Source organism: Papaver somniferum, unplaced genomic scaffold, assembly GCF_003573695.1.
Source record: "Papaver somniferum cultivar HN1 unplaced genomic scaffold, ASM357369v1 unplaced-scaffold_24, whole genome shotgun sequence".
Lineage (NCBI taxonomy): Eukaryota > Viridiplantae > Streptophyta > Magnoliopsida > Ranunculales > Papaveraceae > Papaver > Papaver somniferum.
The window spans coordinates 3,018,312-3,031,016 of NW_020634374.1; the positions used below are offsets into that span (position 1 = coordinate 3,018,312).

Sequence of the window (12,705 nt, forward strand, 5' to 3'; positions counted from 1 at the left end):
TTGTGCAAACAACAATCGGCATCGGTTCAAATGGAATCGGCCCCACATAACCATGAGTATCTTCCTATTTGTGAGAGTATCCCCAATCATGGCATCAAAGAAAAAGCCCACTGTTCCAAATTATGTTCCCCATAATTATTTTGGAACATTCGTTTCAAGTATTTCACCGACCTGGTATTGAAATTTGTATTGTTCCTTTGTTGTCCGGTCTCCATCCATCTCTCAAGGCGATCTTAGTTACTAACTTAAAAAAAGCAGGACACAAACTGATCAATCTCCAGACTCATTGAGTTCTTGTGGGGACTAACTGGTGTTACTTTACATGAATGCGCTTTATCTCCCCCACCAACAATAGCCATCAATTGCATCTAAATTCTTTCATTTAAGCGTTGGATTGGTGGTTCTGCTCACTCGTGGTTGTCACTACTTTGGCTTGTCTATGAAAATAATTTTGTCCGGCTTGAACAAATACTGCATCTTGTTTCAGAGGAACTGATATTTTTAATTTTCACAAAATTGATTAAAAAGACCAAAATCAACAATTTCTGAGTGAAAAAGACATGTAAAATTTGATACTGTTTAAATGGACAAGAATGTAAAAATAGGCAGGATGTAAACAGTTTCATCCTACCCATTTTGAAATACCTTTTCTTATTTTTAATTTACATCAGGATGCATCCAGTTTCATCATCGCTCTTTTTTAAGTTTAAGCCAAGATGAATCCAGTTTCATTCTTATTATTTTTTTTTGTCAATTTCTCCCATACTAATTTTTACTTGTCCATTTGAACCATGTTTTAAAAATATTTGGACAAATGACCCATTTTCCGTTTAATTTTTCGATCTAAACCATTTTATGCAAAAATGCAAAATAAAAACAAAAATATCATTTTTACTGTAACATGGTAGTATAATGGCACAATTTTAACTTCTAACTAGCTAATTTTTAATTACGTTTTCTTTTTACTTTTTTTTCAGCTCTATCCAAGCTTGCTCATTTGCCATTTTGTGCGCATATCTCTCAAAAGATTATTAATTTGGTATTTTCATTTGATTGGTAAAGTGGTTAACGACTGATTTAACCGTTTAAGTCCTAGGATTTCGTCTCTCACGATATAAAAGTACCATTTAAGAATAATTAAGATAGCAAAAGAAAACTCTTTATGCAAAGATGCACAAAATTGGACTCATGTTTTACTCTCGATTTGCTCTCTTTATAGCAAAAGTCAAACGGTGAAAAAAAAAAGAGAAAAGTATACTAGTATTTGGTAGGCTAGTTGGGAGTAGCTATGAATGACAATGATATTGAGATCCATAATAATATCTTTTTTGATCAAATAATTAACTCATTAATGGACTCAATTCCATCAATATCACACACACACACACTCTCTAATCTACTTTACAGATTTTTTTTTGGACTTGTTCTTCTTGGTTCTTCTCCTCTACATCCATCCATCAAGAATTGAACTCACCTTTGTCTACTTTTCCTTCCATTTCTCACTCAAATATTCTTTCTTTAAGTGGGTCATTCTTCTTGTTGTATTCTTTTCTACTCTTAAATACAAAAGCTGATGGTGGTGGAATGGAATTCTGCATCCTCTTGTCCTCTATGTCTGTGTCTAGTGTCAACTCTTCAAAATTCAAAACCTACTTTCTATTTGTCGAGAAACATTGCTTAAACGCATTTCACCTGATACTTGATTCTGATTTATGCATACCACGATTATAACAGAATGTATATCTGGATATCACGATTATATTATATAAAAGTTAGTTGTAATGTTATTAGATAAAAAATACTCCAGTCCAATTAGTGCATATTTTTAACAGTGTTTAAAGGACGATTAAGTCTGAATTATTTAACGTTTTATTAATTATAATCCGTGATTTTTATGTGATAATTACTTGGATAATATTATTATTATTATTCATTTCGTCTAGTCCTTGATATATCTGTCTGACTGGTCTCTCCCCATGTTTTTTTTCCTTTGTAGTGTTTTGGAACTTAGAAATTGAAGATCGTTTGACTAACACTGGGGTTTTACAGAGGAAACAACACTCTCATAGATTTTCCAAGGTGGGTTTTCATTTTCTTCTGGTTTTGTAGACGAAAAAAGGTTGAGAATTTAAGGTCTTAGAGATCAAGTAGGTAGAGAAGTAGGGTTTTGAGATTTGCTCTCTAGTCAAGTTTTGTGAGGTGGGCAGCAATGGAAAAATACACGACTTTTCTGTGTTATTATCAGTAAAGGGGGATTCATTTGAGATTGATTGAACTTGGTAAGAGAATTTGTGGGGTTCTGAGTTTGAATGGTGAGGTTTTGAAGATGAAGAGATGGTGAGAATTGGGTCAAGATTTAGTGGGAGGTGTTAAGATTAGTGAATCTTCATCTTCTTCAAAATGAAGAGAATGGAGAGAGGGATTCAACCTGCTCTGGTAATGTTTTTTCTCTTTTACTTTCTTCATTGAATTTCATTTTTTTAAAAATTTTTTTATCTTGATTTCTTGACAAATTTGGCTATGGTTGCTTTTTTCAATTATAGGATTTATGATTGCTGTGGTGTTCTCTTCACTATTAGAACTTTAGAGTTTAGATGATTATGAGGTGGGATCTATTTGAAATTGGTTTGATTTTCACCGTAGGAGCATTAGTTGATGATAGTATGTACTCGACAAGTCCTAGCTCTAGGAAACTCCTGAACTGAACAATTTCTCTTTACATAGTCGGATTGGATAAACCTTGTCAATTTAGCTCCCTGTATTACATTCCATTGGCGGTGAATTGCTGAAAAAACCCTTAGAGAATGTCTCGATGTTATCCAGCTTTTCTTGTGATATACGCGATGATGGTTTGCACGGTCTTATGGGACTGGTTCTCATGTAGAGTGTGGTTAGCTTAGTTAGATGTTTTGAAAAATTCACTTATTGGTAATGTTGAATTATGAATCTCTTGATGTTGTCCCAGTAGGGAATTTGTTTGTATACTGTTCGACATTGGGTTACTGTGACAGTTTTATTTTAGTAGCAAACTTATGGCATTAAAATGTATCACGAGTTGGTCATTGTTTTTAACTACATGTACTACATAAATACGAGGAGTGGGATTAAATTAAATCCCTTTGAGATTCTTTTCGAGTGTTCAGAGTAGTATGTTTGCTAATAGTTTGTAGAAAAATGTTGCTCATGTTGAATTTTCGGACTAGAAACGAACTTTCTAGAAGATAAACTCAGTAAAGGTATACCGTATATAACTTGCCATTTCCAGCAACAAAGGTTTTCTTTTCATATGTTGAAGGCTTAACAATTTTCAGTATGTATGTTATTATTAGAGACACAAGTCTGTAACAATGTGAGCAACATTTACCCATTCTTCAACTGCCAGTATTCTGAAATGCAAATAAATAATGCATTGCAGGTTGATACAACATGTCTCTGTAGAGTAGATGCAGGGCTGAAAACAGTTGTTGGGGCTAAGAAGTTTGTGCCTGGATCAAGAGTCTGCATGCAACCTAACATAAAACCATCAATCCATCCTTCGAGACACAAACCCTCACGCGAGGCCAGGAGTCGGAATCAACTACCTCTCTTACCTGGACTCCCCGATGACTTGGCAATAGCATGCTTGATCCGAGTTCCTCGAAATGAGCACCGGAAACTACGGCTAGTTTGCAAAAGATGGTACAAACTCCTAGCAGGAAACTTCTTTTACTCTCTTCGTAAGAACCTTGGAATGGCAGAAGAATGGATATATGTCATGAAGCGAGACAGAGATAGGAAGATCTTGTTTCATGCGTTCGACCCTATTTACCAACAGTGGCAGCCTCTTCCTCCTGTTCCCAAGGAATATTCAGAAGCCCTTGGGTTTGGGTCCGCTGTCCTTAGTGGCTGTCACCTCTATTTATTTGGAGGGAAAGACCCGATCAAAGGATCAATGAGACGAGTTATATTTTACAGCGCACGTACAAATAAATGGCATCGAGCTCCAGATATGTTGCGGCGGCGGCATTTTTCCGGTTCCTGTGTCATAAACAACTGCTTGTATGTTGCTGGTGGTGAGAGTGAAGGTGGTCATCGATCTCTCAAATCAGCCGAAGTGTATGACCCTAACAAGAACAGGTATTATTTTAAAGTTCAATTAGCTGAGTGAAAATGGAGACGATTTTTTTATGTATGTTGTCCTTCCTCTATATTGGTTTCTGTTGCTCAATCAATGAATTGATCTTTATAATTGTGGTAAAATGAAAACTTAGGTGGTCCTTTATTTCGGAGATGGAAACAGCAATGGTACCTTTCATTGGAGTTGTCCACGATGGGAAGTGGTTTCTTAAAGGACTAGGACCTCACCGGCAGGTCATAAGTGAAGTCTATCATCCTGAAACTGATAGCTGGAATGCAGTCTATAATGGAATGGTTGCAGGTTGGAGGAACCCAAGTATATCTATGAACGGAAATCTATATGCCCTAGATTGCAAGGATGGGTGCAGATTAAGGATTTATGACGTGGCTACTGATACTTGGGGAAAGCATATAGACAGTAAGCTGCATCTAGGTAGTTCTCGTGCCTTGGAAGCAGCGGCTCTTATCCAATTAAACGGAAAGCTATGTATAATACGCAACAACATGAGCATTTCCATGGTGGATGTATCAAATGCTGATAATGGCAGAAGCTCAACGTCAGATCATTTGTGGGAGACTATTGCTGGAAAAGGGCAATTCAAGACATTCATCACAAATATCTGGTCAAGTTTTTCCAGCCGGAACCGTATAAAAGTTCATCTTCTTCATTGCCAGATGCTTCAAGCATAAACGGATACTGATTTGAAGTTAGGTCTAGCGGCTGTTCTTATTTTTGTAGAGATCTTCTGGAGTTTTTTGGTTAAGATCGCCTTGGTCATGAAGGAAGAAAGGAAGAAGACCTCTTTTTGTTGTTGTTTCATTAGTTCTACTCACTGTATGTTTATATGATAGCACAAGACTTTACTGCAGTCTTATATGTTACACCAGACACTCGACAATTCAAATTGTGCCTCCTCTCTGAATCAGTAGTTTAACCTTTTTGATTCAGAACTGTCTGCCTGTTTTGTTCGTCTCAAAACAAGTCCAGTTTTGTGTTAAGCTTTCACTTGCTAAACCATCAAGTTTCTCAACGGTATCAAATTTGAAAGCAGATTCTGTTAACTAGGTGATGTTACATGGCAAAAAGAAAACATTGCATGTTTGCAACGGGGAATTATGGTAACCAAAACCCTGCACTGGTTAGTATTCTTAACAGCCTCAGTTTTGCATTTTTTTTGGCCACACCTGCAAGTATTTACATTCGTAAGAAGCGCATGGAGTAGTTACGTGATAATATTACAGTAAAACTTCCATATAAGAATATAAGAATCGTCCATGAAAGAATAAATTTATATATAAATTCTGGTCCGGACTTGATCTAATTTATGTAAAAATTACCTCTATATAAAAATAACCTACCTCCATATAAGAATCATCCATGAAGTAATAAATATCATATATAAATTCTGGTCCGGACTTGATTTAATTTATGTAAAAAAAAAATTTGCTGAGAAACACACCATACATTAACTAAAAAGAAAGTTACAAGCATCCACCAAAGGTTTCTTCCTTACAAGAGAATCCAAAAAAGGAGGAAAAGAAACTCAATTTTTCCTTAATACATAACCTTCTAGCCCGACGAGCAAGTCGATCAGCTAGACGATTTTTAACACGCTTAATATACATAACCTTAAAAGTTTGATTACTAGAAAACACACACGGACAATCATCCAGAAAACACTACTTCTCCATCTTATATTAACACAATCTCCATTAATATATTTAACTAACCGGAGACAATCACTGACAAAAAGCATTTTGGACAGATTCATTTCTCGCACCCGTTTGACAACTTTAAAAGAACCTACAAACATAATATTATCCACCAAATCATTTGAGATCTTCATTTTATTCTTAACTACACGAACAATTCTTGGATGATGGCTGTAGTAGGCTCAACAAATTAATAAAGATATTTCCCACTAATTAACTAGTAATATAGCGGTAGTAAGAGATCGTTCCCACAGAGACCTGTGTAATTGATAGGGTATTTGTATCAGTAAAATAAAGTAAATAACAAAAAGGGGGGTTTTCGCTGTAAGATAAACAGAACGACAATAAAGAAGAAAATAGATGATTAAGGAATCCTTCGTTGTTACCAAGCGATAGCAGGATTAGAATATTTATCTATCTTCCGTTAGAACCATTCATCACCAACCGTAGAATAGCAGTTAGAGCAGCGTCATCCCCAAAGTTCCTTGTGTAACCGGATATCGAAGCGCTCGCATATCAAGTTCTATCCAACCGAACCACCAAGTAGTAGCGCACTCAAGGTGTAACCCAATCGGTAGCTTTAAGTTATGTGAACTTAGGTTGATCCTAGCAGTTAGACTCTTAGCGCAAGGTCCACTTACTAGTGTTGTCTTCACACATGATTGCTCCACAAAATCCCTTTGAGAGGTCTCACGTTCTCTACTTGTGTAAGGGTTATTCAACAATTACACGAATACCCTAACCCTTTACTAGCAATAGAATGATCAAAAGATTAATCCAATTGTACACTTGAACAATCTAGAAATCAATCATAAACCCTATATATAATGAAAACAGACGATGATGATTAAAACTCTCAATAGATTTGTATTAATAGTAAAGCTTCACGCTTAGAACATTGGATTCATCCTTAATCAACAAAGAATTTAGCTACTCATATTACAAAGAAGATGAATAATGGTGGTTTCCCCCTAAAGGGGTAAACCCCAGGTTTTGGATGTAGAATAAACCCTAGATTGTGATATGAGATGATCTCTTCTTTGAAAGGCCTAATACCTATTTATATGGTTTACATTTCTTGGCCTTCAAGTATCATAGTCGGTTAAGGAACCCGAAGAAAGACCCTAACGTGAATTTTAGCCTTCATGGTTTGCATAACGGTTTGCAAACTGAAATTTCAGTTACTCCCGTTTGCATACCGGTTTGCAAACTGGTTTGTCTTCGGTATTCGATAAAAAGCTTATTTTTCCCGCAACTTCTTCGTCTGAACTCGGAATAACCTCATTCTTTTTGTATTCTTTTTGTAATTGAGTTCTCTTCAATATGGTGATGTGAAATCTTGAGATGAGTTATTGAATCTCGGTCTTTGGCCTGTCTCTTGATTTTGAGCATCTTTGCTCTGTTTCATCGCACTTCTTCCACTTCTCTTGGACTTGGGGACTTGGAATAATTGTCTTCTTAGATATTTTTAGTACTTTGTAGATCCTTTTTGGATGATTCACCTAATAGAGACAAATAAGAGAAAACAAGAGTAATAACAAGAATAGATGCAAGAATAATAGTTAAAACAAGTATGGAATGGACACTAAAATCATATGAATTATGCACTTATCAAATTCTCCCACACTTAGCTTTTGATATTCCTCGAGAAAACTAAATCAAACTAATCTTAAATAAAACAACTCCATTTCGTTAAGAATACGGTTACACTTAGCTAATGCAACATGCCTTTAAACCCCCTAGGTGTCCCTAGTGCACGAGTTATATTCTCGTGAGGGTTTACAAGTGGTATACCCACAAAACCTACTCCAATTTTTTGCCTTGGAAGAACTTCTAAGGACATATATAAAGCAGAAAGCCAAATAATTAGCCTGCATAATTTCTTTAGCTGCAAACATCCCACAAACATTCCAATCATCACACACAAGAAATTACTTACGTGTGGCTTTCAACCTAATTGCATAACTCTACTAAGATAGTCATCGTACTTGTTGCAATGTTTCTCAACATTTTTCTGCAACACTCACGTACAGAAATCACATGGATAGATAAGAGAATGGAAATAGAAAAGTGAAGTGTGCAAATGTTGACTAAAGTGAAAGATGTTACCCTCAATACTTGTATGAATTTCGTCAAAGGATTTTTTTATATACATTAGCACAATAGTTGAGATAAGCACCCATTTAACTAGACAACATGATTAGATACTCTAAGCACATGTTTCCTTTCAGCAAATATGTGATAGTTCCCTTGGATCCTGATTCCACGCTTGTTTAGGCGATAGAGACAGGGAAAACGTTTCACACATATGGTTAGAGCATAGCTCGGTCGACCTCACATGCATTGTTATCTCAAGCATGTTTGTCAATGTTAGTGATCAAAACTATAAGTCTTCAATTCTAGCCTACATAGCTAAGTCTCGGACTAGGATAGAAAAGTGTAATTGAGCTCAAGGACTTCATGGCGATTCATCATACAACGGCGAATATCTACTCAAGGAACTGTGGAACTTCATAAACAAAAAGGTATGTGGAGACTTGAACTTATCTATCACTCAAAAGTATATCTCTTCTATCTCCTACTTCTTATGAGACAAAAGTCGTATGATATATAGACTGGATCATACACATTTGATATTTCGAGCCGAGTATATCTCGCCTATCTATATCTCGCAATCATGTGTTGGTAAAGTGTTTCGCTTTGATCAAGTTTATCTTCACCTAGTGACGGAAGTCATGAAAAGTTTCAATTACTTTGAGAATTGCTCTGACGCGAAATGGTCTGTGAATAACGGCTATATAACGTCCTATGAGAATGTCTTAATGATTGGAATGAGAGTTTAGATTACATAACCATGTATTCCTTAATCCGAAGTTTTCGAACTTTGTTGATTGAGAGAAACCGGAGGAATTGTCTTTGCCAAGTCCGCGAACCCAGTCCGCGAACTCATTCTGCGAACTGACGAAAGTTCTTGTACCGAGAATTTCTGCTGGGATTTTCCAAAAACTCGTTGGCGTGTAAGTCCGCGAACTGGAGAAAGTCTCTTTGCCGAGATTTTCCGCTGAGTTTGGAAAACTCCATCGGTTGTCTTAAGTCCGCGAACTTGTTTGTGAGCTTAAGTGGTTATGATCTAAAGATGTGATGTGAACATGAAACTTAAATTACTAAGGAATGCTTTATGCAAACTGTGGCTATAAAGTTCATGAGTTGATTCAATCGAATCAAATCATATTTGTTTCAATTGTGTCTTGTGTAGTTATATAAGATCTCATAGCAATTGAACAACTATTTAACTAGTTCATTTGAGTTAATTGAACTAGTTATGGTGAAGAAGAACAAGGTTAATATGAAATGCTCATACGGTTAACCTTTTGGGTTACTATGTTGAACCCACATACACGTACACGTTTGGGAATGGTTTTCACAAACCCAGTAAACGTCTACCCAAGTGTGTGTGACAAGCTAAGTTTTCGATCTAACGGTTGAGAAATATTAGCTTGAATCTAAATCAGGTTTTCATCTAACGATGAATATGAACTTCTTTGTAACTAAGGCAAAACCCTTATTTGAAGACTATATAAAGGAGACATCTAGCATTGTGAAAAACTAATCCCCACACGTCTGTGTGATACTAGTGCGCTCGCTAGAGTCGATTCTCCTTTAACCTTTGGTTTTCTTCTCTAAAACCAGGTTAACGACTTAAAGACTTCATTGGGATTGTGAAGCCAGACCGATACTACTTTTATCCTAGTTGTGTGATCTGATCTTGCATCTTCTATCGTACGAGTACAATCTTTGATTGGCTTGAGATCGTGAGAGTTCTCCGATAGGCAAGATAAAAAAGTCACAAACATCTTCGTCTCACTATTTGTGATTCCTCGACAAACCGCCTGTGTAGTCAGGAAGGATTGTAGAGAGGTGATTGATTAAGCTATGTTGTTCTTCGGGAATATAAGACCGGATTATCAATTGGTTCCTGTTCACCTTGATTTTATATCTTAAGACGGAACAAAACTTAGGGTTTATCTGTGGGAGACAGATTTATCCTTTGATAGACTTTTCTGTGTGAGACAGATTTGTTTATTATCAAGTATGCGATTTTGGGTTGCAGCAACTCTTGGTTGTGGGTGAGATCAGCTAAGGGAATCAAATGCGCAGTATCCTGCTGGGATCAGAGGCGTAGGAGTACAACTGTACCTTGGATCGGTGGGAGACTGATTGGGGTTCAACTATAGTCCAGTCCGAAGTTAGCTTGGAGTATGCTAGTGTTTGTAGCGACTTAATACAGTGTGTATTCAATCTGGAATAGGTCCCGGGGTTTTTCTGCGTTTGCGGTTTCCTCGTTAACAAAATTTCTGGTGTCTCTGTTATTTCTTTTCCGCATTATATTTTATATAATTGAAATAATACAGGTTGTGCGTTCGTGATCATCAATTGGAAATCCAACCTTTGGTTGTTGATTGATATTGATTGATCCTTGGACATTGGTCTTTGGTACCGTCCAAGTTATTTCTTTTATTTGATAAAGACTCGCTATTGATTTTAACTTGAGTAAAAATCAAATAAAGAGAGAGATATTAACTCCTTGAGATACTTTTATCTAGATTGAGTTTGAGTGTCTAGTTGATTCTCTAGCAAAGTATTTCAGAGTTAGTCCATACAGATTTCTGAGCGAAATATTGGGTGGAGTTGTTAGACCCCCGCTTTTTCAATTGGTATAAGGTCAGGCAAACACGTTTAAGACCTCAAAAGTCTGTGTTTGTAGCGATCTGACTATATGGACCATAAAGTCTCAATTAACGCTTCACCAGGTTTGAAAAACAACCGCAAGAAAAGGTCTGATAAACTGATTACTCTTCAAAAGAGATTGGAAGAACAACTCTGGATCTATTCTGGTCTTGTTGCAAAAATTGCAACTCTTAAGGATTTGATATCCAGTAAGAGTCTCTCATTGAATCCGAGAGAATCCAGTTGTTCTTTCCAAAGAATTGTCACCATTCAGATAATGTTCAACGATCTCTTGTTGAGAAAACTGATGTGACTAGGAACCAATCAGCCAAATGTCAAGGGTCTGGGTCATATGGATGCTCATCGAATCATCCTCAACAAGCCTGTATGTCTTCTTTAAGGAGTCTGGAGGCTGCAAGTAATCCTTCCAAGAATACTTTGCAACCTTGTGTTACTCAAAAAGGACATACAATTCTGACAGGAAATCCCAAACAGAAAGATACTAGTAATATGAGTAACTTTTCCATGTGTTCTACCTCTTCCCTTCAATGGTGTAGTGACAGTAGTTGTAGTCTTTTTCTTCATGTGCTAGGCGATTCTCCACTTTGTGTGTTTTCTATCGCTTCTAAAAGAGGAGTAGACTCTATAATCAAAACAAAAGGAAAACTTCCGGTTGGTTGTTATTCTTCTCAATTAGAACCAGAAAATGTTGATACAACTCTAAACAATCTCTCTTGGAAAAAGATAATGGATGATGAGTTAGATCAACTTCACAGACAAGTTGTGTGAAATCTTGTACCGTGCAAGTCCAAAGTCTATAATATTGATTCTAATTGTGTTTCCAGGAATAAGGGAGATTATTTAGACAGTTTCAGAGATAATCTCAGGCTCATTCCTCAAGGACACTCACAAGTTGAAGAATTTGAGTCTAAAGAAACGTTTGTTACTACGGAATGCTCCTTGTCCTTTCCTACTTATAACTGTAGCAAGTCCTATGTGACAAGCGCTTCCAGGAACAAAAGAAGAAGAATCCCTGCTCATAGAAAGTCACTATGGTATAAACAAGGGGAGATTTTTGGTCCCATCATGTTTACCTAACCCTAGACGTTCGCGTCCCCATGTTTGTCTTGGAAAAATGGGGATTAGTGTCTTTTTGGCTCAAGAAGTGTATTTTTGGTTATTTTTGCTTATATCTATATAAATCTCTAAAAATACAAAAGCTTTTGTTTATCCAGGGTTTTAGTCGTTCGCAAACGGGAGTCTCAAAAGTTCTGTTCCATGGCACCTGTTACTAGATGCAGCACAAGCAGGAATGCAACTTTGGCAACTAACGTACATCGGTGTACTGGAATTCCCTCCTCAAGATTAAAGAAAGTGAAGGATACAATTAATGGTAAAAATTCTTCCTTGAATTGGTTCTTGACTTCTTATCAAAGTAATGAAAACTTCAGGAACCTGGTAAAAGATTTCATCAGCAAAAGAAACAGCTTAAATTCTCGAATTACTGCATCCTTAGAAGATATTGTTCACTATGAACGAATGCTGTCTCAATTACAAACACTGTACGAAAACTAGAAAAAGAACTTAGTAAGTTGATAGTGTTTTCAAAATATTTGGAGGAGTTGAATGATCCCTTTGTCAATGAACTCTTCAATAACGAGAAAGAGTTCTCTGAAGAAACTTTGGAAAAGTTCATTATTGCCTAGTGTGTCTTCTTTTTGGATTAGTTGGAAGAATAACTAGTGCTTTGAATAGCGATGATTGTGACTACACATAGCTATTTTTGTTTTCATGTTCTTATATTATTTTTTAGGTTTATTGGTTTTTTAAATTCTAAAAATATTTGGAGGATGATATTGTTGCAGTATTAATCTGTTTTGAAGTATTGCAATATTTTTATGGGATATGTATTGTTTGCGTCCGTGAACTTGAAGGTCACATATTGTGTCAAAATTAAAGTCGTTCATAAATTGATATTCGTATTGATGAAAGGACGAATGGACTTTTGACAATTACAAAAGTTATGCCTATGCAGTCATGTATTTGATGGAAAATAGGATAAAATCTTTTTTTTGACAAGGATAAAGTCTATTATGTCGTTATGATGGAAAATAGAATAGATCCTTGTACGTTATCCACGGTATTGAT

General features: G+C 36.2%; 1 protein-coding gene across 1 annotated transcript; it reads left to right on the forward strand.

The window, feature by feature from the left end:
• The first annotated feature begins 1,484 nt into the window (after positions 1–1,484).
• Positions 1,485–5,064, forward strand: LOC113341009 (F-box/kelch-repeat protein At1g55270-like). Its single transcript, XM_026586050.1, has 3 exons — positions 1,485–2,436; positions 3,416–4,116; positions 4,251–5,064. The coding sequence occupies exons 1-3, from the start codon at positions 2,401–2,403 to the stop codon at positions 4,804–4,806; spliced, it is 1,293 nt and encodes a 430-aa protein (XP_026441835.1). The 5' UTR covers positions 1,485–2,400; the 3' UTR covers positions 4,807–5,064.
• Positions 5,065–12,705: the final 7,641 nt, after the last annotated feature.

What these genes read in the sequence shown, in the direction of transcription:
- LOC113341009 (XM_026586050.1), top strand. Translation starts at nt 2,401, where the DNA reads ATGAAGAGAATGGAGAGAGGGATTCAACCTGCTCTG. An exon ending in GAGGGATTCAACCTGCTCTG is followed by an intron (nt 2,437 to 3,415) that starts GTAATGTTTTTT and finishes AATGCATTGCAG; the next exon opens with GTTGATACAACATGTCTCTG. An exon ending in TATGACCCTAACAAGAACAG is followed by an intron (nt 4,117 to 4,250) that starts GTATTATTTTAA and finishes ATGAAAACTTAG; the next exon opens with GTGGTCCTTTATTTCGGAGA.